Genomic DNA, 21,401 nt, shown 5'->3' on the forward strand with positions numbered 1-21,401 from the left:
GTCCATTTATCTTACTATATCATGATTTAGTTTTATATTGTTACCTTATTTATAATTTAATTCTATAATATTTATTTAGATGTTATTTTAAAAATTAAAAAATTGAAAAGTCACATTAATAAGTGATTATTGATAATAATATGACCATAAAAATTTAGTAAGACCAATAAATTATATATATACATGCACATATATAAATATATAAAAAAAAACTTAATATCCTAAAAAGTCACATTATCAAAGCTAATAAATTTTATTTAATATATACATATAAATCATTATTAATAATAAAAATAATAAAATGTTATGCATCATATATTAAATAATAATAATAATAAAAGTGAAATTAATAATAAAAAAAAAAAGAATATCACTTGTTATCTTTGAGTGAACCTATATTGGTAATCATCTTTGTTATATCTAGGTAGATATAGATATGTGGATATAGACAGTAATTTTCGTGGGTTATATGGCTAATAATTAAGGGTTTACAATTACCGTTGGGTTGCCCTATCAATTAAGAAATAAGATTGTCGAGCACGCAACCTAATAGAGGAATGTTGTTAATTCCAAGTTGGAAAATTGACTAAGATATCCAACCATCTTTCATCAGGCAAAGGTCCAAGTCAATGGTAAGGAACATAGCTAATATTTTCCAACTTATATGGGACCTACCTCTACCTGAAATTTCCAAGCATCTAGAAAAAATTGAAAAACTTATTAGGTATTTAGAAATATTTTTTTTATTTACATAAATATAAATTTTATTTTTTAAAATTTATTAAAATATATATATGTGTGTATAAAGAATATTAAAATTTTATGTAATGAATATACATAGGAAATTTAATGCAAGAAGTAAAATACCTACTCCCTTACCAAATTAGCAAGTCATTATATTCTCAGCAGTATGATGAATAAATTACATAATCTTAAACAATATTTTATTTTTTTATTATTTAATTTTTAATAAATCAACAATTAGTTTTAATATTATCATTAAGTTAGATAAATTATATGTATTCTCCTTCTCTTTTTCTTCCTTTCTTTTTTCCTTTTCTCTTTTAAAACTTTTCCTTTAAATGGTCACCGATGATTTTTTCCTAATAACTACTCTTAGATCAAGTTTTCTTCTTTTATTATTTTTTTAATAAACTCTCAAATATGTATTTATTTAGAACAAATTTAAATTTTTCTCCTCATATTCATGTGTACTTCAGAAATAAATCTGAAATTTTCTCTCCAATATTGGAGTCATATTTCTCCTAATTGAGATTTTATTTTCTCATTTTTAATTTTTTTTAGTATTTAATAGGTTATTTGGTAATTCAAAATACAGTGTGTATCGTTAATTTATTTTAATTGAAAACTTTGAATTTTTAAATATGAGTAATGATTTTCTTCTAATAGAGTCCGATAGTGCAGGTTGACATGTTTCTCCATTATTTAGTGGTTTAATTTCTTCTATTCTACCCTACACTAGATCATCTCTAAACAAAATATTTGAGTATCTCTAAATAAAATATTTTAATTCTCTATGTTTATAAATTTTTTTTATAAGAATATTATGTTATATTGTTGTTATGATTCTTATTAATAAATTGTCAAATTTTATAAAAAATAAATTATATATGTTCCTTAAATTTCAATTCGGTTTATATATATATAATGAAATAAAATTTCAATTTATTATAAAATTTTCTTTTGAGAAGGAATTTTATTTTTAATTTAAATGTATAATCTGCATTAATAGGTTAATAAGGTTAAGGAATAATTTATCAAATTTAAATTTCACATTGCTCTTTTTAAAGTTTATTCGTTTTTCAAATAAAAAAAAAAATTTATTAGGTTAAATAAGCATGATTCAAAATTAGGCCTATAAAGATTTGAGTTAGATTTTGAAATTAAACTGATTGAACTCAAAATTAGAGCCTTTGCATTCGTTGGAATTAAAATCTAATTGATTTGATTCAAATTGCAACTTTTTATTTTTAAAAAAAATAAAAAATTTAATTATTAAATTGATTCAAACTAAATTAAATTGAAATTAAAATTGAGAGACCTGTAGTCCACAACTGGTCCCTAGTCTCATGGACCAAAACCGAACCTTTCTGCTAGCCTGCTCTAACCCAAACTTTGGGTCCAGTCCATGTGCATTACTCTTTTTAGATTCAAAAAAGTGAAATGGAAAATAGGAGGTGATAAAAAAAAATTGGCTTAATGAGGATGTTTAATTTAATTATTTTAATTTTTTATATATTTAAATTTAAATTTAATTTAATTTTAAATTAAAAAATTAATAATTAAATTTCTTGATTTTTTTAAATTAAGTTAAGAAATTTAAAGTCTAAATAATAACCTTTTTATTTTAATTAAAAAAAAAAATTTCTTTTGTTTGGATCGCCACTGTTCTGTTTGCTGGCTGATTTCATCATTCCTTCTTGTAAGTTGGACATTCTATGTTGTGTAGATTCTGTCCATTCAAAACTAAGGAAACGAAGATCCTCCCTTCAAAGCCCTTCTCCGGCTACTGCTAATAATGTTGGCAACGGCGATTTCTGCCAACAGATTATCCTCTATCGGCACCTCCAATCTCTTTTCCTATCTCAATCCACTGAACCCATTTGTCGAACATGTTCGCGGTTTATGTGTATTGCTTGGCGCTATCCGTTACCAGTGCTCGGTGCCTTCGGTTACTCAAATTGGTAAGTCTGTGAATGAATGTCTTTCCTTGAGGCTTGAGGTCCTCACTCTTATTCAGGAAAGGTGTTCGTCAAAATGTGTCTGAGATAGAGACTATTAGACATTAACGCTCCCTTGCTGTGCGTGATTTTAATATTAGCAGATGGTGCTCGAACAAATCACCATGAGTTTTCAAGATGGCATAATGGTGGTGGAACTTTCCACAAATCAGCTCGTGTCGACCCAACAGCAATTATAGAAATCGGTTCTATAGTTCATTCCAAAGCTGTACTGGATGCGAATGTTCATGTTGGATCAGGAACCGTTATTGGACCTGCTGTTACTGTCGGTCAATCTACAAAGATAGGGTATGATATCTTCTTTCTGCGAAAAAGGGTCTTTACAATCACACTCATGTTGATTTTACAGTTACTAGTTTTAGTTGTAAACAGAAATTGTTTGTTTTATGCAGGTATAATGTTTCACTTAGCAATTGCACTATAGGTGATTCTTGTCTAATCCACAATGGAGTGTGCATCGGTCAAGATGGTGAGGCTGGATTATATTGAATTTTTGTTTGTCTTCCTTAATTTGAACATGCTGTGCTAGTTGATACCTTGCTATTTGTTTGCCACTTTTACTGTCTCTTCTTTCAAAGAATCTCCTGAAACCAAGCTCTTTTTATTGTTATTTAAAAAAAAAAAGTTTTGAATCAGTGAAATATTGTTTGGTGCCTTATTACATTTTCTGCTTATTCCTTTTCTTAATATTTTACCTGCTTCATTTTTACCTAGTATTGCATATGGATATAAAAAAAAAAATCGGTATAACTGCAATTTTTTTTCTAAAAATGGTTGCTGTTCTTTTTTCCTGCAGGATTTGGTTTTTCTGTGGATGAGCAGGGAAGCATGATGAAGAAGCCTCAAGTTGGTGATATTTTTTAGTTTTCAAGGCACAATTAATTTTCTTCTCTTTCTTTGCTTCACTCGTAAAAGCAAACTGAGAATCATTAGAGTTAAGGACTGCTTCATACATTGTGATGCATTGGGTGTCCAAGATATAATTTTGAGAAGTTTCTGTGTTGAACTTCTATACTCGTTTGGCTTTTAACATTTTCCTCAGTTGAAACCCAAATGTTGTTCTACTGACTTTTTGTTATTTTTTTTAATGATTTACTTCTGGACAGAATTGCTAACCCTCAATCAATTGTGTTTTTCTTCTCCCATTTGGAGATACCAAAACAATGCCCCAGATATTTAGTTCTGTTTTAGATCTTGGCTAAAAGATATTATTTTGTCTATTATGCAGCTGCTGAATGCTAAGATAGGGAATCATGTAGAGATTGGAGCAAATACATGCATTGATAGAGGCAGGTGAGGAGTGTTTAGCTTAAAATTTTCAAGTTGTCACTTATATGCGAATGCTATACGGTAAACTATGCGAATGCTACACAGTAAACTAACTTGCACTTGGACACTGTCATATTTAACATGGAGTGCTAAGTATGCAACTATTTGAATTGCAGCTGGAGAGACACGGTTATTGGTGATCATTCAAAGATAGACAATTTAGTCCAAGTGAGATTCTGTTCCTTTGCATTGTTGTTTGATGGTTTACTTATTGTTGTGACATAATTGTGGGCTTTGCAGATTGGTCATAATGTAGTTATTGGAAAGAGTTGCTTGCTTTGTGGACAAGTTGGAATTGCAGGTTCTGTGACGTATGTCGCTTCTAAATCATTTTTAACCATGCCTTTTCTTGTGGGTCCTTCAGATATCCATTTAACTGTTTTGAATTTCTGTTTTATAGATTTTATGGTGCTTTAAGTAACGCTAATTTATATCTTTTTACCTGTCTGTTCTTGTTTAGGATAGGAGACTATGTTACTTTAGGGGGAAGGGTAGCAGTTCGTGATCATGCCTCTATCACATCAAAGGTATATAATTGGTTGCAAGCAAGTGATGAACAACCAGTCTATTGATTTTTTCTTGTCAAGTTTTTGATGTATTTTTAGTTTTTATTTGATTCTATATTTTGTCTTTCTTGCAATCTCTCAGAGTTCAATCATGCATCAAAATATTTTCAATTTAGGTTTGTTCAACTAAGGCAATTGTTTCATATCCTTTCATGCATTTACATGGAGAGAGGATACAGAATTATTTTACTAGTATTTTTTTGAAAAAACTTTAATTTTTTTATTTGGCAACTTAAATTCCGTTTCCCTTCTACTTAAATTGTTTCTGTGCTTAGAGTAGAAATAGATTCCAGTAGTCACCTTTACTGTTGAATCATAGGCCTTCTATGCTACAAATGATGTAGGGTGTGGTACAACTCACTAGTTATGTGATTTGGTAAATTGCAGGTCCGGCTGGCTGCTAATAGTTGTGTTACCAAGGATATAACAGAGCCTGGGGATTATGGTGGCTTCCCTGCTGTAAGATTCATTTTTTGTTCGTTCTTTCATCAGATGGTAATTCGCAATGATAGTAAAAAAAAAAAAAAGGGTGTCAGTAAGTCATTTCCTTGGGTTGCTTGGCAGGTTCCGATTCATCAATGGCGGAGACAAGTTGCTAATCATTCTCACCTTTCTAAGAAGTCGATTTCATAGCTATTATAGGTAACTGTTTTCTTAAGTTGAGGGTTCTGACCCATTGATTTATAGATGTAAACGTGATTTCAGCATATTTAATAGACTTGCAGCCTCATAAAAATTGGAGAAGCAAATTTGGTTTGTAATCTGTGGTACGAGTTGAGTCTTCTGTATCATCTAATTTGCGCCTCCATTGTTAATGAACTTGTGTGATGAACAACAGTGGCAAAATTTAACCCTCCCAGATGCATATAGTAAATTCTTGGTCCATATAACTGGGATATATCAAATATTGATCATTGGGAGTGCAATGGCTAAATACGGTATTCACCGTGAAAAAGTGGATTTTGGTTGAAAATTAAGTAGGTGAAGATTCCTTTATTTATAGGCTGCAGCATTTTCTGAAATCCTAATTCAGTTTTTCCAAGTTTCACACATGTACAAGATAATATGAAGGGGTTCTAATCAAATATCAGCCGTTCTAATTAAGTAACTTAGTTTGCTTGGAATTGTCAAGTGCTCTTATTTCACGTTCAATATGAGGTTGTTCGGTGTTTTATTGAGCTGAATATGTAGAAATGAGTCGAGATGGGAAGGTTCAATCACCTGAACAAAATTTTTGGTTTTAGTACTTATGGTTGGGTGCATTGCCGATTTATGCTATCCAAGATTAAATATTTCTATTTAGACGATCTGAAAGCTGCATTTTTTTACATTGATTTAGCACTTACATAAATTATAAAGAGTCATAAAGTGTTCTTTAATGAAGTCAAATTTTAATTGATAAGAAAGCGAAACTCTTTATTTCAACAATTTTGTTGGGTTCAGATCTAAATCAAATGATGATGATGATAAAAGCGAATGATCAATACCTGATATTAAACGTGAAATTTGGATGATTAAAAATGTCCTGACATGAATGCATTTGAATAGATTTGCAAAGAATCAACGAGGTGATATATTTGAAAGAGTTATCAGAACAGAATTCTGGCCGTGAAGATGAAGCTGATCTTGCAACAAATACAGGTTTTATAGGCTAAGAAAGTGTTGCTCTTTCGCTTCCCAACATAACGACGACAGATGACATTGTAGGTCTCTGAGCTGGTTCGTCTTGCACACACAGCAATCCAATGTCGATGAAACTTCAAGACCTCAGTCGCCGCCACATTTGACTTCAAAAGTAATGAGTCCACCAACTCCATTCCTTATCCTTTAGACTACATCTTCCATGCCTGGAATATATCATATGAAGTTATCGATTAATAATGACGTGGTTTTCTATTAATAATTCTTTCATTTAAGTCAAAGTGATGGGAACATTCAAAAGTGGGGAGACTCTCTCTTTTCTTAAAGTTAAAAGTCATTTTTTCCTTTTTCCGCTAATTATTTCTAATAGGAGGACCTCAAAGCTATTTTACAGAAAACAATCTTTTCATAGCATGCTCGAGAGCTATGTATCCACTGTTTAGAATTTAAATTAATGTAATTTGAAAAGGAAGATAAAAAAGGTGATTGGAATGAATTTGCATATACTTATTTATGTTCCATAAATTTTATTTGTATTATCTTTGCTTTCACTTTTATCAAAAATCTTTTTTCATTTCAAAATATGATATCTTTGAATTTATCTCATAATCAAGTAAAATGCTATTAATAATTTCAAGTCGAGAATCTTTGTGTAAATATAGGAGGCCTCAAACAACTCCATTAATAATGCTAAGGCGTCTTTGCTAATCAAGTTGCACACTCACACTTGGATATGAGAATTGAAAGATCCATATAAATGGGATTACAAAATTTTCAGTTTTCTGTCTTATTACAAGCAAGTATATAGTATGCAAAGTTGAATAGTCAAATTATTAGCCAAGTATAAGCAACTTTTCATTTTGCTCTAAGCAACATCCCAGAATTCTGACAAGATTTCTATGTTGCAATTTTGCAATTAAGGTGACTTCGTTCATGAATTCCTATAGTCCTTTACCGGAAGTTCTTCACAGCCTCTTAATTGTCATTTCTCTGCTACCTTCTAACTTACCCTGAAAATTCCTAAAATTTTGAGAATATATATATATAATTTTCAACTTTAAGTTACAAATTCCTTGACCTTTAATATCTAAGAATAACCATGATGATGTTGAGTTAGAATGGTTCATATAATACTTAAGCTCAGAATGGAGGAAACATAAGCACTGAGGGATGAGATACATAAGTTTATTGTCGGTTCAGACTTAGCCTAGTGGCCAAGACATTCCTCAACCAGGGCAATACTCCGGGTTCAAGCACTCCCCAACAAAATGTATCTCTGACAAAAAAAAAAAAAAAGATGCATAAGTTTATTGCCATGTTAAATTAGAAGTAATAGGAAATATTAATTATTACTGATTAAGTTGTGATTGTTAATATATACTTAATATTGTATAATATATTTTTTTTTACAACTTCTCAGTTCTCACCTTTGGACTGCACCAAATCCCCCTTCGCCTAGCTTGTTATCGTCAGAGAAGTTACTTATTGTAGCTTCATTTGCACTCAAACCATATAAAAAGCCAGGAATCTATTATTGAAAGTCCACTGCAAACTACACAACCGAATATAATTATGGGTGTTAAATATATACTCTGATGTTAGAGATGAAATAATGTCACAATTTTAAAGCATTAGTTATGAAGTAAAATATAATATATCAGGGATTTTTTTTTTATAAATGAAATTTTATTAAAATTTGATAAAATCTAAAAAAAAATTAGCATAAACTCATCATCTATGCTTAACTGATAGGCTTTCTCAATACACCCAACTCTAGAGAGCGGCATGCTAAATAAAAAAAACCTGAAAAAGAGATACAAAATGCAAAAAGGATATTGTTAAAATAAGAAATCTCAAAGCAGCAAAGGAAATCCAAATTACACATCAAAAGCAGCAGACATGAACCAACAAAACAAAGACGACAAAATTTCCTAATCCATAGCCAAAATCCCTAATTTGGAACCCTAATCTGCCAAAACACTCAAAGATACAGTCAAAATGAGATCAAAGAGTGGCGATAAAGTCTGAATTTCTGATAAGACCTTACTTGACCAACGAATCTGCAACAGAGTTTACCTCACAGATATTAGGGATATTTATTTACCAATTTTTTCATTTATAGCATTCTTCTTCACCATTTTCAATATTTTCAAAAACAAGTAGATTAATACGCTAACTGATGCAGGAATAACTGCTAAGTAACGATAGCAACTATTTTTCGCCATTTACCTGCAATTTCATACGCACATCCAAGAAAAAAAAATGAAAACAGTGAATTAACATTAAACAGGAAAAAAAAATCTATTTAGAGTTTGTAATAATAAATTTTATTCTATCATGCACCTAAGCTAATTGAGTTTCAATCATAATCAATTAATATATATATATATATATATAAATTATTCATAAAATAAAATTTAAATTAAATTAAATTGTGTTGAGATAAATTTTCGTGCTAATATATATCATTTGCTTCTATTTAAAATATTTCTTTTTTTTAAAAAATAAAATATATGATAATAAACTATATAGACCAAGATATTTGTAAAAACAGCAAGAATCCCAACCGAACTACATAGTATACACCTAATCACAGATTACGAAGAAATTATAATTAACATTCATTCATAAATATAAGACTCTACTTATTTCACGAAAAATAATTTATGCATGATAAATATTTTTTATAAAAAAATATTTTTTAAAAAAATACATTTCATAAAAATATTTTCTGTTGTTTAGTTATAATTTTAAACTAATGATATGTGTTTATTTTATATATGTATAAGTGTATTGACATTTTAATAAGATTATTAAAATTTAAAAAATGAAAAATGAATTACTCTTTTCAAAGATGAAAATCTTTTTTCTTAAAATTGACTAAGTTTTCCCTTTAATTAAAAAAATATTTTTCGTTGGTCAATTTTTCTAAACATTTCAAAGGTAAGAAAATATAAAAAATATTTTTCAAGAAAATATTTTTTATGAAACGAATAGAGTCTAAGTGTGAAATTATTTTCTTTAATTAATAAAAGCGTTTATATATATATATCCGGGTGTACTAATAATCTCTCTTTGATTATGTATATTTGTGCAGTTATTTTTTAGAATGGATATTTCTCATGCCTAACAAAGCAATTGGGCATCAGAATTCTACAACCATTTTTTCCCCGGCAGCGCTTGCGAAGATGCAAAATAGTTTTATAAAGACACTTGGAACAATCACCTGCAGAGATATATGGAGTGCAATGTGCAAATTTGTAAATTGGATTTCCTTGGAACTTGGCTTCTGTAGTTGCAAATTTAGCTACAGATGATGATTTCCTATAACGTCGGACCACCTTAGACACCAAACTATTCGTTATCTTGTTCAACAAATCCATGAAGTCATCTGATTCTTTGATATTCTCTTCATTTGCCTAGTGAAGGGAACGCTGATACTCCAAGATGGAGAAGAAATATTTGTAGGAGTAACGTATCATACACTGGTCGTACCAAATGATGGCTTTTTCCTTCCCAGGACAAATCTTTGTAATATTTTTAGTGACGGCATCCACACGTTCTTTGACGTCTCCTTTACAGAGAAAGCTATCATAGACTTTGGCTGCGAAAGTTTTGCCTGCAGAGGAATTATAGAATCCATTTTCGACGGTAGCATTTGATTTTGAGCGAAGTGAAGAAAGGACATTATCAAGATTGGTATGATAAGTACTGTTTGGAGTGATAGTGGAAGTGTTTGATGGGCAGAAGTGTTCGCTCGGATTTAAGACAGCTTCAGTTCCATGGCTAAGAATGCTAAGAATACCAAAAAGTACAGAAAGTGATGGTTACATTATTACGAAAGATGCCTACTGGGGTTTTTCTTGCCGTATGTATTGAGAGGCACTTGATTTTAGCTCATGGTTTCCCTTAATGTGGAAAAATGGATGCTTGATATCTTCAATCTGCGTGCCCAAAATCATTGACAAATTACGAAAAGTCAGTAGGCTATGTTAAAGAACCTTCATGAGTAGGTTTTTTTTTTTTTTTTTTAATTGATGAACGTGACTAGCGAGGATGAATTTGGAAGATATGGTAAAGAATATATATATATATATATATATATATATAGGGATCATTCACATTGAATGTCCAGGCCATCTCCATCAAAAGTTCTTTATTTAACTAATTAATGCATATGCGGTGGTAACAAAGTCGCATTACAATACAATACCTAAATATGGAATGACAGTCATATAGCATAAATTTTATTCTATCATGCACCTAAGCTAATTGAAGGTGAGATTATGAGTATATATCCTTATTTCTTAAATATATAATTAGTTTTATGTATATGTTCTTTTCACAATAACTGAATATTTATGAATCAATAAACTCTAGCTTGGTAATAGTATACTTGGTTTAAATTCTGAGTCTCGGTAAAAGCTAAATATACAAAAAAAAAAAAAAAAAAGAACTATGTATACCAAGATATCTATAAAAAGAACTGGAACTCCAACCTAAGTATAGAATATATATACCTTAGTAGATCACTAAGAAATTATAATATATACTCGAAATAGTGCTATATAAGTGTGAAATCATTTCTCTTAATTAATAAGTGAAATGTCCCACATGTATGCAAGTATAGAAAACACTAATTATTTAATAATTCGAGTGTATTGAATAATCTCTTCTAAATCAGGCATGTTTATGCGCGTACCTTTTGAGCTGCTGGTGTAGAATTTGTATTTCTCATACCTAACAAAGCAACTGGACATCAGAATTTTACAACCAATTTTCCCCCAGTAGCGCTCGCTAATATGTGAAATAGCTTTTTGAAGACGCTTGGAACAATCATCTGCAGAGATATCTGGAGTGCACTGTGCGATGTTGTAGATTGGATTTCTTTGGAATATGGCTACTGAAATTGCATATTTGGCAACAGATGATTTCTTATAACGTCGGACCACCTTAGACAACAAACTATGCATTGTCTCGTTCAATGCATTCCTGAAGGCATATGGTTCTTCGATATTCTCTCTATTTGTCATTATTAAGGAAAGGCTTATACTCCATAATGGAGAAGAAAGAATATTTGTTGGAGTTGGAGTAACGAATCATGCACTTGTCGTACCAAATGATGGCTTCTTTCTTCCTAGGGCAAAACTGGTATATGAAGCACGGAAACGGCGCTGAGTCGGAAACGTTTCATATGAGGAAATGACCTGACACGGCTGGGAAACGTTTCCGGACCGTTTATGAAAATATTAGAAATCGGAAACGCGTTTTCAGCAAACGGAAACACGTTTCTTTAAAGAAAATTAAAAAAAAAAAAAGAAAAATGGGTAGGTTAAAATCGATCACTTCACAACATTCACCACCATTAAGATCAACAAAAAAGGAAGAAGAGGAAAAAGAAAAAGAAAGGGAGTATCAGACCTTCAACGGCAGCATCGCAGTTCGCAGCGCAGGTAAGGATCACAACACCTTTCTCTTCTTTTCTCTCTGATCTACCATATTCACTCTCTGATATGCCCTCTCCATCCTTATCAATAGAAGAAGAAGAAGAAGAAGAAGAAGAAGAAGAAGCAGCAACAGCCGAAGGGAGGAACGACAGTCGACAGGTAATGATGGCCTTTCCTATTTGTTGTTCCCAATTGTGAATGTGAAGTATTAGGTTTATATTGGGATTTTATTAATTTATTATTTTCCTTATCATTAATTTATTATTTTCCTTTTCTAATTTCTTTGTGAAACAATTTTATTAAGCAACTTTCATGAATTAATTACAATTTTATTCCATTAATTAATCATAAATTTATCATATTTAATATCAATTTTTTTTCTCTAAATGTATATTCCATAATTAGATTTTTCTCAAACCAAATTTGAGGAGTTATCATAAATATTTTTTTTAAAAAAAGAAAGATAAAAAAAAAATTTCTCCCAAATTCACTAAAAATTTTCAAGATTTGCCATATTTTTACAATCAACATTTTGAAGGAAATTAAGGACAAATGTAAATATATTTTTAAAGTTATTTTTAAAATTATAAAATTTCAAGTTTAAATTCTAATTAATGATAAATAAAAAAAAATTCCAACAATCAAAATTTGTATTTTATATTAATATATTTTATATTTTTGTAATAATTTATATATAATGTGTTTAATATTTGTTTTAATGTATCGTTATATTATATATTAAAATTTTTCATAATAATTTTTATAATCAATTTATTCAATTCTATTATTTAATTCTTTAATCTTTTAATAAATAATTTGCATTGTGCTTTAATCCTTAGTATATAATTTGTTTAAATAATTTGTAAATTGTATAAAATTGCATTTTCTTTTTGTCATTTTGATAGGACAATATTTGAATGGATTCTTCGAACTCTAATTCTACCCAAGCAAATAGCACTAGTGCCACTTCTTCAAAAACTAGGGAGGAAGAATTTAATTTTTTGTGGAGATATATAACTAAACTTGAGAAAACTGGAGAAGGAGGGGGTAATTGTAAATGGATATGTAATTTTTGTGGATAAGAAAAGCAAGGGACTTATACTAGAGTGAGGGCTCATTTATTGAAAATCACTGGAAAAGGGATTGGTGTGTGTAAAAAAGTGATGAATGATAGTATTTCTGAAATGAGGAAACAGGAGGATGAGGCAACAAACAAAATTACCAATTCACAATCTAGGCGAGTTTCTCTGCCTATTAGTATAACTTCTGTTCTTTCATTGAATATAACTGAACCAAGTATTTTAGCAGCTTTGAAGAAAAGAAGAGTTAATGATTCTCCTCTTGGTAGAGCTTTTTACTTGCAAACTAGAGCTCAATTAGATGCAAAGATTGCTAGAATGTTCTACATTGGGGGGTCTACCTTTTAATTTTGCTAGAAATCTTTATTATGTGAGTTCTTATTCTTTTACTGCTAATCATGTTTTGGGTGGTTATGTGCCACCTGGTTATAACAAATTGAGAACCACATTACTTCAGCAAGAAAAAGCAAATGTAGAGAGGTCACTTGAACCAATTAAAAGCACTTGGTTAGAAAAGGGTGTTAGTATTGTGAGTGATGGATGGAGTGATACCCAGAGGAGGCCTTTGATTAATTTTATGATTGTTTCTGAGTCTGGCCCCATATTTATCAAATCTATAGATTGTTCTGGTGAAGTGAAAGATAAGCAATTTATTGCTAATTTGCTAAAAGAAGTAATTGATGAGGTGGGTCATCAAAAAGTGGTACAAGTCATTACTGATAATGCTTCAAATTGTAAAGGTGCTGGAGAAATCATTGAGGGAATGTTTCCACATATTTATTAGACTCCTTGTGTTGTGCACACTCTTAATCTTGCTTTGAAGAATATATTTGCAGCAAAAAATTTGGAAACTAATCAAGAAACTTATGATGTGTGTCACTAGATCACTGAAATCCACGGGGATGCTTTGCAAATCAAGAATTTTATAATGAATCATTCCATGAGGCTTGTAATTTATAATCGGTTTAGCCCTTTGAAATTACTTTCAGTTGCTGACACTCGTTTTGCTTTTATTGTTGTGATGCTTAAAAGATTTAAACTTATTAGGCGTACTTTAGAAGCAATGATTATGAGTGATCAATGGGCACAATACCGAGAAGATGACCAAGGCAAAGCTAGATTTGTTCGTGATAAAGTGGTAGATGAGGATTGGTGGGAAAAGGTTGATTACATCATTACTTTTACTGGGCCCATTTATGACATGATCAGAGTTTGTGACACAGACAAATCATGCCTTCATTTAGTTTATGAGTTGTGGGATTCTATGATTGAAAAGGTGAAGCAAGTTATTTTTTATCATGAAGGAAAGCAAGCAGATGGGTTTTCTCCTTTTTATTATGTGGTTCATCGAATTCTTGTTGATAGTTGGGCAAAGAGCAATACTCCCCTTCATTGTTTAGCTCATTCATTAAATCCAAGGTAAATTTCTAACTTACATACTCATCTTCTTGTTATAATTTTTTTTTTTTTTCTGAATTTATTTTCTTATTTTTAAAGATTTTATTGCGAACAATGGCTTCAAGAGGGAGAAGGTAGAGTGCCTTCTCATATGGATGGAGAAGTATCAACTGAAAGAATTAAATGCTTTAGGAGGATTTTTTCTAATGAAAATGAGCGAATTAGAGCAAATAATGAATTTACAAATTTTTCTTTGAAAAGTGGACATTTTGCTGATCCTGATTCTATTGGAAGTATGTATGTTACAGATCCTAGGAAATGGTGGGAATCTTTTGGTTCTAATGCACCTTTACTTCAAAGGTTGGCTTTTAAAGTGCTTGAACAACCTACTTCCTCCTCTTGTTGTGAAAGAAATTGGAGTATTTATTCATTCATTCATTCATTCATTCATGTAGAAGAAATAAATTAACTCCAAAACGTGCAAAAGACTTGGTTTTTATCCATAATAATCTTCGTCTTCTGTCGAGAAACTCCTTCCAATATTATGATAAGAAGACAAAATTGTGGAATGTTGGCGGTGATCAATTTGGAAGTATGAAAGATGTGAGAGTTCTTGAATTTGCCAACCTTTCATTGGATGAACCCGAGTTAGAGTCTGTTTTATTTGATGAAAATGCAACTACAAGCATGGAGAAGGAGAAAGACAGTGAAGTTGAGAAAATGTCATAAATTTCATTATCTTTTCTTTTTTAATATATTTATTTCTTATAAGTATGAAACTTCTAAATATGTATTTTTATGGTTGAATTTAATTATTGATTTGGACTTTATTTATTATTGAACATATATATATATATACCCCTATATTTTTTATATTTACACATTTCCCCACGTTTTCGTTTCCTATATTTTTTAAAATGCCATTTCCCCGTGTCCGTTTCCGCATTTCCGTTTATGTGCTACATAGGTAATATATCTAATCATGTCATCCACACATTCATGACACTGCGAGGGATTGAGATCTCCTCTGCAGAGAAAGCTGCACTTTGGCTGCGGAAGTATTGCCTGCAGAGAAATTGTAGAACCCATTTTCGATTGTAGCATTTGATTTTGAGCATAGTGAAGAAAGAACATTATCAAGATTAGTATGGCAGGTACTGTTTGGGGCGAAAGTGGCAGTGTTTGATGGGCAGTAGCGTACGCTCGGATTTGAGACAGCTTCAGTTCCATGGCTAAGAAAGCTAAAAATACCCAAAAACACAGGAAGGGATCGTGCAATTAGTATGATAGATGCCATCTTTCTTAATGACTCTGGGCTTTTTCTTACCGTATGTATTGAGTTCATGCCTTCCAGGGTTGAGTTCATGCACCACTTGAAAAGCAAGTCAAGCATAATAATGATATATAGCTAGCTAAGACCTGGTTAAAAAAAAGAGAAGAAATGGTGCTAGGGACCAATCGAATCATGTTAAAAAAAAAAAATCATATAAAATAATTTATTGCCAATTGCAAAGCAGACGGATTTCCACTTAAAGCATTAAGTACCAATTGATAACCACGTTTCTAAATGGATTAGTAAATAATTTAATTTGAATTAAGGTGCTATTCCTTAATCGTAAAGGAAAGCATGCATCCAGTAAAAGTAGACTGCTAAAACATGTTGACCCATATCAGGGAAAGACACTAGAAATGTGAAACTTATCAAATAATTAGATTAATGTTGGGAATATATAAATGTAGAACTTTCATATTTAAAAAAAATGAAATAAGTGAAAAATATATAAAAAAGACCTATAATCTCATTGTTTTAAGATGTTAGGTTAAATATGATATAAATATATTTTTTTATAAAACCCATAAAAAAAAAAAAATTTTCTCCAAGCGGTTTGACCTCACAAATGTCTAACAATTGACGAGTTTTTCCTTCTTCCGTGGGAATCTAGACCTTGCAAAATCAAATTTTATTTTTATTAAAATAGTTATTTTTTTCATAAATTTTTAACAATTTTTAATTAGTTTACCATTCTTTTTATATAAAATTATGTGTATCATTTATGTCTCTTAAATTGGATAGAATCCTCTCTCTGCTTTTATTTCATTTAATTTTAATTATAATAATTTTGCCTAATTTAGTTTAATTAGCAAATATAATATTCACCTTGTGGATATTAGATTCAAATTCTTACTCCTTTTATTAAAAAAAAATTTTAATAAAGTAAAAATTTTTTATTTTAAAATATAAAATTTAGAAATTAATATTATTTATTTTTTAAATAGTAATTAAGAATATGTAAACTTTAATATATATATATATATATATATATATATATATATATATATATAATACAAATTAAGTGGTAATATATTAAAAATAAATTTTTTTAATAATTTATAAAATAATAAAAATTTAAAATAGAGAAATTCGAGCCTTCCTAATGGGCAGGGAGGGTGTCGCATTGCCACTCTTAAAGGGGAGACCAGGGGATCCAAGCCCTAAGCCCAAAATTTTTTAAATTATTTTAATGTTAAAAAGAAAATGTATAAAATTATAAAAAGAATCAAAATTGATCCCATATTAATTAAAAAAAAAGGTCTACTAAAATTATAAATAATATATGTCGTACAGAATTTTGTTTATGAATTCGGTCCAATTTGATTTTGATCCATCAAATCTCAAAATTAAACACATAATTTTATCTATGAATGTGATCCAATTTAATTTGGTGAATCACATTATTATTCTTTTTGAGGCAAACATAAAATAGCAACCGATAATGTTGAGTTAATAAGTTATTATTCTTAAACGGAAAATTTTTTTCTAAATTTAATTTATTATATATTTAAAATATAAATATATATATATTATATTCATAATAAACAAGTCTAAAAAAAATCTAAACAAGCTAAGACTTGATCATCAAAATTATCTAGAAGGTTGCTTACGGCTATAAATTAAGCCACCCTCCTCTATTCTCTCTATTTTATTTTCTATTAGGAAAATGTCTTTTAGGATTGCCTCCAACCATTTTCACGGTAATAATTTCTTTTTATTTTTATTTTTAATAAAATAAAATATTTTATTTAATTTTTTTCATTCTTTTTAATTTTTGTGTAATTTTTTTTTTATTTCTCTCTCAAAATATTATAACATTGATTATGGTGAGATTTTTTATCAACAAAAAAAAAAAAAGACAGTGCTATTAGAATTTTTTTTATGGCAATATTAGCATTATGACTTTAGGACCGAGCCAAATTGAAATTATTAATACTATGAAAAATAAATTTTTATTTATATTTTAGATTTAAAATATAAATTTTATTATAAATGTCATAAAAATATTTATGAATGCAAATTATTTTCTTACTTAAAAAAAAAAAAAAACTATAGAGCTAACAATCGGGACACAATTGATAGAATCTTGTACTTTGGCAGAATTTTTGGGGGTTATTAGTTGGATTTACGCTATGGAATTTTCGGGCATTATCCTAAAACCACACGCAAGAGACCACTTACATTGAATATTGTCCAGCTGGCCATCTCCACCGGAAGTTCTATATTTACCATATATGGTGGTGGTGACAAAGTCGCATTACAATACCTGAATATGGGATAGTTATATATGGATCGCATAATTATTCAAATTCATATGGAATTAAATCAACTATTTCTTATTTGAAATTTAAAATTTTACAATAATTTATACTTCATTCGGTCAAAAGGGAGCGCTATATATATATATATATATATATATATATATATATATATATATATATATATATATATATATATATATATATATATTATGGAAAGCTCTTGGACTTAAGGAGCCATGGCCCCTCTAGTCTTCGTGTAATTCCGCCACCTTATTCGACCCTGAACCCACAGGATGTGTAATTATATGAAACATTATTTATATATATCAAATATATTTTATAATTTTCCAAATTTACTATATAATATATATAAAAGCATCCATCATGAATTTGAGGAATATCATATCATATTTGTGCAATTTATATTCAAGTGGAAACAAGGATGCTGGATATATAAAGTCCAAAATTATTCAAGGGATCAGTAAACAAACTTAAAAATCACGAACAGTCGGTAAGCTATGGAATTTTCAGGCATCCATCCCAAGTTAGAGAATCTCTACCAGGATGAATTTGAAAGATATGGTAAAGAAAATGTATCAATATATAGGGATAATTTTGTGTATCTATTAAATTTGGGCACACCCACAAAAAAATTTTTTATTAACCAAACAAAAGATTTTTAAATTTATGAATTTCAAATTCTAAACTTTAAATTAAACATGTGAAATCCAAATTTCAAATCTAAATCCAAATGCAATCCAATAGAACTTGACTGCATTACTTCATTACGTCCAACTAAATATAATCTTAATAAGCGAAATAATTGTAAGTACTTTTCCTTTATTTTGGGGTTTAATTGCACTCTTTTTTGTTTCCAATATAATTAAACAATAGCAGATATGACGCGTGTATAAATGGTAGCAAGCTCAATAGATCAACATTAATGAGAATATATGGTTGAAAAAAAATAAAATCACAAAAACATAGAAGTAAAACTTACTATGTTCCAACAATTTTATTTGTACTTCCATGAATTTGATCACCAAAAAAAATTCTTACAGTCCCAAAATCTGAACTTGAATTCATATCTTTATTTAGTAACACATTGGCCATGTGAAGGGAGTGTAGTACAACGTGACTTAGAAGTATTATATATTCATGAGGATTTAACCCAAAATCGTTTAGAGTGGAGAAAAAAAATTCATATAGCCGACTCCAAATTTTTGGAATAGAAATTTAGTTGAGTTGAGTTGAGTTATCTAGTAACACATTGCTAGCCATAAGATCACAATGTATAATTCTTAATTGAGAGTCTTCATCCAAATACTGGAGGCCTCGAACAATTCTAGTAATGATTTTGTATCGTTTTGGCCAATCCAATTGTTATTTGTTTTTGACATCTATATACATATTTTTAAGATGATTAATATTATATATTTAGACATATGTTGTAAATATCAGAAGAAAGCATATATATATATATATATATATATATATAGGGCTAACCAAAAAGAAAGTAATCAAGGCTTTTGTTGGGAACAAACTCATAGACCAGTATCTTTTCTTCTCCTTCAAGGCAAACTCTCAGCAACCTCACCAGATTTCTATGTCGAATCTTGCCTACAGATTGAACCTCATTCATAAATTCTTCAGTTCCCTGCATAGAGCTTTTAGAAAGTCTTTTTGCAGCTATTTCCTGTCCATTAGGAAGTATACCCCAAAAACATAATATAATTCAATCAATTGTTAGAAGTTTTATTTCTTAATTCCATTTGCATATTTGAAGGCTACACGAGTTTATTGACATGCAAAATTAGAAATTAACAGGAATTATTACAACTAAGTTCTTGCTATATATAGCCAATCTTACAATTGTTAATATATATAATATTTTACAATATTAAACCTCATAGTTCTCACCCTATACACTGTACCAAATCCTCCTTCTCCTAGCTTGTTATTGTCAGAGAAGTTATTTGTTGCAGCTTCAATTATACTCAAACTAAAACGTGAGCAATCTATTGTTGAAAGTTCACTGCAAACTACACAACTGAATATAATTGTGGTGTTGATATACATATTTTGAGGTTAGAAATGAAATAATGTCACAATACTAAAGCATTAATTATGAAGTAAAATATAACATATCACAGATATTTATTTACCAGTTTTTTCATTTATAGTATCCTTCTTCACCTTTTTCATCATTTTAAAAGACAAGTAGATTAATAGGGAAACCAACGCAGTAATTGAAGTAACAATTGCCACATTTTTTTGCCATTTACCTGCAATAATACCATACATACATCCAAAAAAAAAAAAAGAATAACAGGAGGTAATTAACATTAAACAGGAAAAAAAAATATTTCTATTTAGAGTCTGTAATAATAAATTTTATTATATAATGAGTCTAAGCTAATTGAATGTTATGGGTTCAACACCAATATATATCCTTATTTCTTAATAATAATAATAATAATAATAATAATAATAATAATAATAATATTTAGTTCTATTCTCTTTTTACAATCAACGTATATTTATGGACCAATGAGTTTTATATATCACAATAGTATTAGTTTTGAGTTCGTGATGGACCAAGTTTATGCAAGAATTTTTCATTAGGTTTATGTAAGAATTTTTCATTATTTAATAATCAGATGAAGTAAATGATCTCTCTTAATTAGATTAAGAATGTTTGTGCAGGTACCTTTTGGGTTGCTGAAGTAGAATTCGTATCTCTCATGCCTAACAAAGCAATTGGGCATCAGAATTCTACAGCCAATTTCCCCCCAGCAGCGCTCGTGAAGATGTAAAATAGCTTTATGAAGACACTTGGAACAATCATCTTTAGAGATATCTGGAGTGCACTGTGCCATTTTGTAGATTGGATTTCCTTGTAATATGAATACTGAAGTTGCATATTTGGCGACAGATGATTTCTTATAACGTCGGATCACCTTAGACGCCAAACTACAAATTGTCTCGTTCAATGCATTCATAAAGACATCTGGTTCTTCGATGTTCTCTCCATTTGTCACATTAAGGAAAGGCTCATACTCCATGATGGAGAAGAAATATTTGTTGGAGTAACGTATCATGCACTTGTCGAACCACATGATGGCTTCTTTCTTCCTAGGGCATATTTTTGTAATATTTTTAGTGACGACTTCCACACATTCTTAATCTTGACAGTCCTGGGGTTTGAGATCTCCTCTGCAAAGAAAGCACCATAGACTTTGGCTGCGGAAGGTTTGCTTGTAGAGGAATTGTAGAACCAATTTTTGCTGGTAACATTTGATTTTGAGCGAAGTGAAGAAAGGACATAATCAAGATTAGTATGGTAGGTACTATTTGGGGTGAAAGTGGTAGTGTTTGATGGGCAGTAGTATTCGCTCGGACTTAAGACAGCTTCAGTTCCATGACTAATAAAGCTAAGAATACCAAAAAATACAGAAAGTGATCGTGACATTGCTATGAAAGATGCTATCTGTGTTGATGTCTTTGTGGTTTTTCTTACCGTATATATTGAGAGGCACTTGATTTTAGTTCATGGCTTCATGCAGTAAAACTGAAGATATATAT

General features: G+C 29.9%; 3 protein-coding genes across 6 annotated transcripts; 2 read left to right on the forward strand and 1 right to left on the reverse strand.

The window, feature by feature from the left end:
- Window positions 1-2,380: 2,380 nt before the first annotated feature.
- On the forward strand, window positions 2,381-6,643 carry LOC110657445 (probable UDP-3-O-acylglucosamine N-acyltransferase 2, mitochondrial). Of its 4 annotated transcripts, XM_058141019.1 has the most exons (11): window positions 2,381-2,705; window positions 2,843-3,050; window positions 3,155-3,231; window positions 3,559-3,608; window positions 3,991-4,055; window positions 4,208-4,259; window positions 4,332-4,402; window positions 4,552-4,618; window positions 5,045-5,116; window positions 5,222-5,299; window positions 6,206-6,643. In XM_058141019.1, exons 1-10 carry the CDS (start codon window positions 2,540-2,542, stop codon window positions 5,288-5,290), a joined length of 897 nt encoding a protein of 298 aa, XP_057997002.1. In that variant the 5' UTR covers window positions 2,381-2,539; the 3' UTR covers window positions 5,291-5,299; window positions 6,206-6,643. The 4 variants fall into 4 exon arrangements, 3 of the variants coding, with proteins under 3 accessions (XP_057997002.1, XP_057997001.1, XP_057997003.1); XR_009146141.1 differs by lacking the exon at window positions 6,206-6,643 and having other exon boundaries at window positions 4,332-4,442; window positions 5,222-5,289; XM_058141018.1 differs by lacking the exon at window positions 6,206-6,643 and having other exon boundaries at window positions 5,222-5,516.
- Window positions 6,644-13,764: 7,121 nt separating this feature from the next.
- LOC131175920 (uncharacterized) lies at window positions 13,765-14,951 on the forward strand. Its single transcript, XM_058140617.1, has 3 exons — window positions 13,765-14,243; window positions 14,322-14,582; window positions 14,678-14,951. Exons 1-3 carry the CDS (start codon window positions 13,765-13,767, stop codon window positions 14,949-14,951), a joined length of 1,014 nt encoding a protein of 337 aa, XP_057996600.1.
- Window positions 14,952-19,317: 4,366 nt separating this feature from the next.
- Window positions 19,318-20,935, reverse strand: LOC110636637 (cysteine-rich receptor-like protein kinase 25). Its single transcript, XM_021786434.2, has 4 exons — window positions 20,527-20,935; window positions 19,982-20,101; window positions 19,737-19,834; window positions 19,318-19,512 (listed from the first exon to the last, which is right to left on the reverse strand). Exons 1-4 carry the CDS (start codon window positions 20,933-20,935, stop codon window positions 19,318-19,320), a joined length of 822 nt encoding a protein of 273 aa, XP_021642126.2.
- Between the last annotated feature and the right edge of the window lie 466 nt (window positions 20,936-21,401).

This window comes from Hevea brasiliensis, chromosome 18 (genome assembly GCF_030052815.1).
Source record: "Hevea brasiliensis isolate MT/VB/25A 57/8 chromosome 18, ASM3005281v1, whole genome shotgun sequence".
Taxonomy (NCBI): Eukaryota; Viridiplantae; Streptophyta; class Magnoliopsida; order Malpighiales; family Euphorbiaceae; genus Hevea; species Hevea brasiliensis.

Excerpts from the sequence above, each read along its gene's own strand:
- LOC110657445 (XM_058141019.1), top strand. The coding sequence starts at position 2,540 with ATGTTGGCAACGGCGATTTCTGCCAACAGATTATCCTCTATCGGCACC. Across the intron at positions 4,056-4,207 it reads ACATGCATTGATAGAGGCAG|CTGGAGAGACACGGTTATTG; the intron begins GTGAGGAGTGTT and ends TTTGAATTGCAG. Across the intron at positions 4,619-5,044 it reads ATGCCTCTATCACATCAAAG|GTCCGGCTGGCTGCTAATAG; the intron begins GTATATAATTGG and ends GGTAAATTGCAG.
- LOC131175920 (XM_058140617.1), top strand. The coding sequence starts at position 13,765 with ATGAGGCTTGTAATTTATAATCGGTTTAGCCCTTTGAAATTACTTTCA. Across the intron at positions 14,244-14,321 it reads GCTCATTCATTAAATCCAAG|ATTTTATTGCGAACAATGGC; the intron begins GTAAATTTCTAA and ends TTATTTTTAAAG. Across the intron at positions 14,583-14,677 it reads AATGCACCTTTACTTCAAAG|AAGAAATAAATTAACTCCAA; the intron begins GTTGGCTTTTAA and ends TCATTCATGTAG.
- LOC110636637 (XM_021786434.2), bottom strand. The coding sequence starts at position 20,935 with ATGTGGTTCGACAAGTGCATGATACGTTACTCCAACAAATATTTCTTC. Across the intron at positions 20,102-20,526 it reads CTACTTCAGCAACCCAAAAG|GTAAATGGCAAAAAAATGTG; the intron begins GTACCTGCACAA and ends GTATTATTGCAG. Across the intron at positions 19,835-19,981 it reads TACTATAAATGAAAAAACTG|ATTGCTCACGTTTTAGTTTG; the intron begins GTAAATAAATAT and ends TTTCAACAATAG.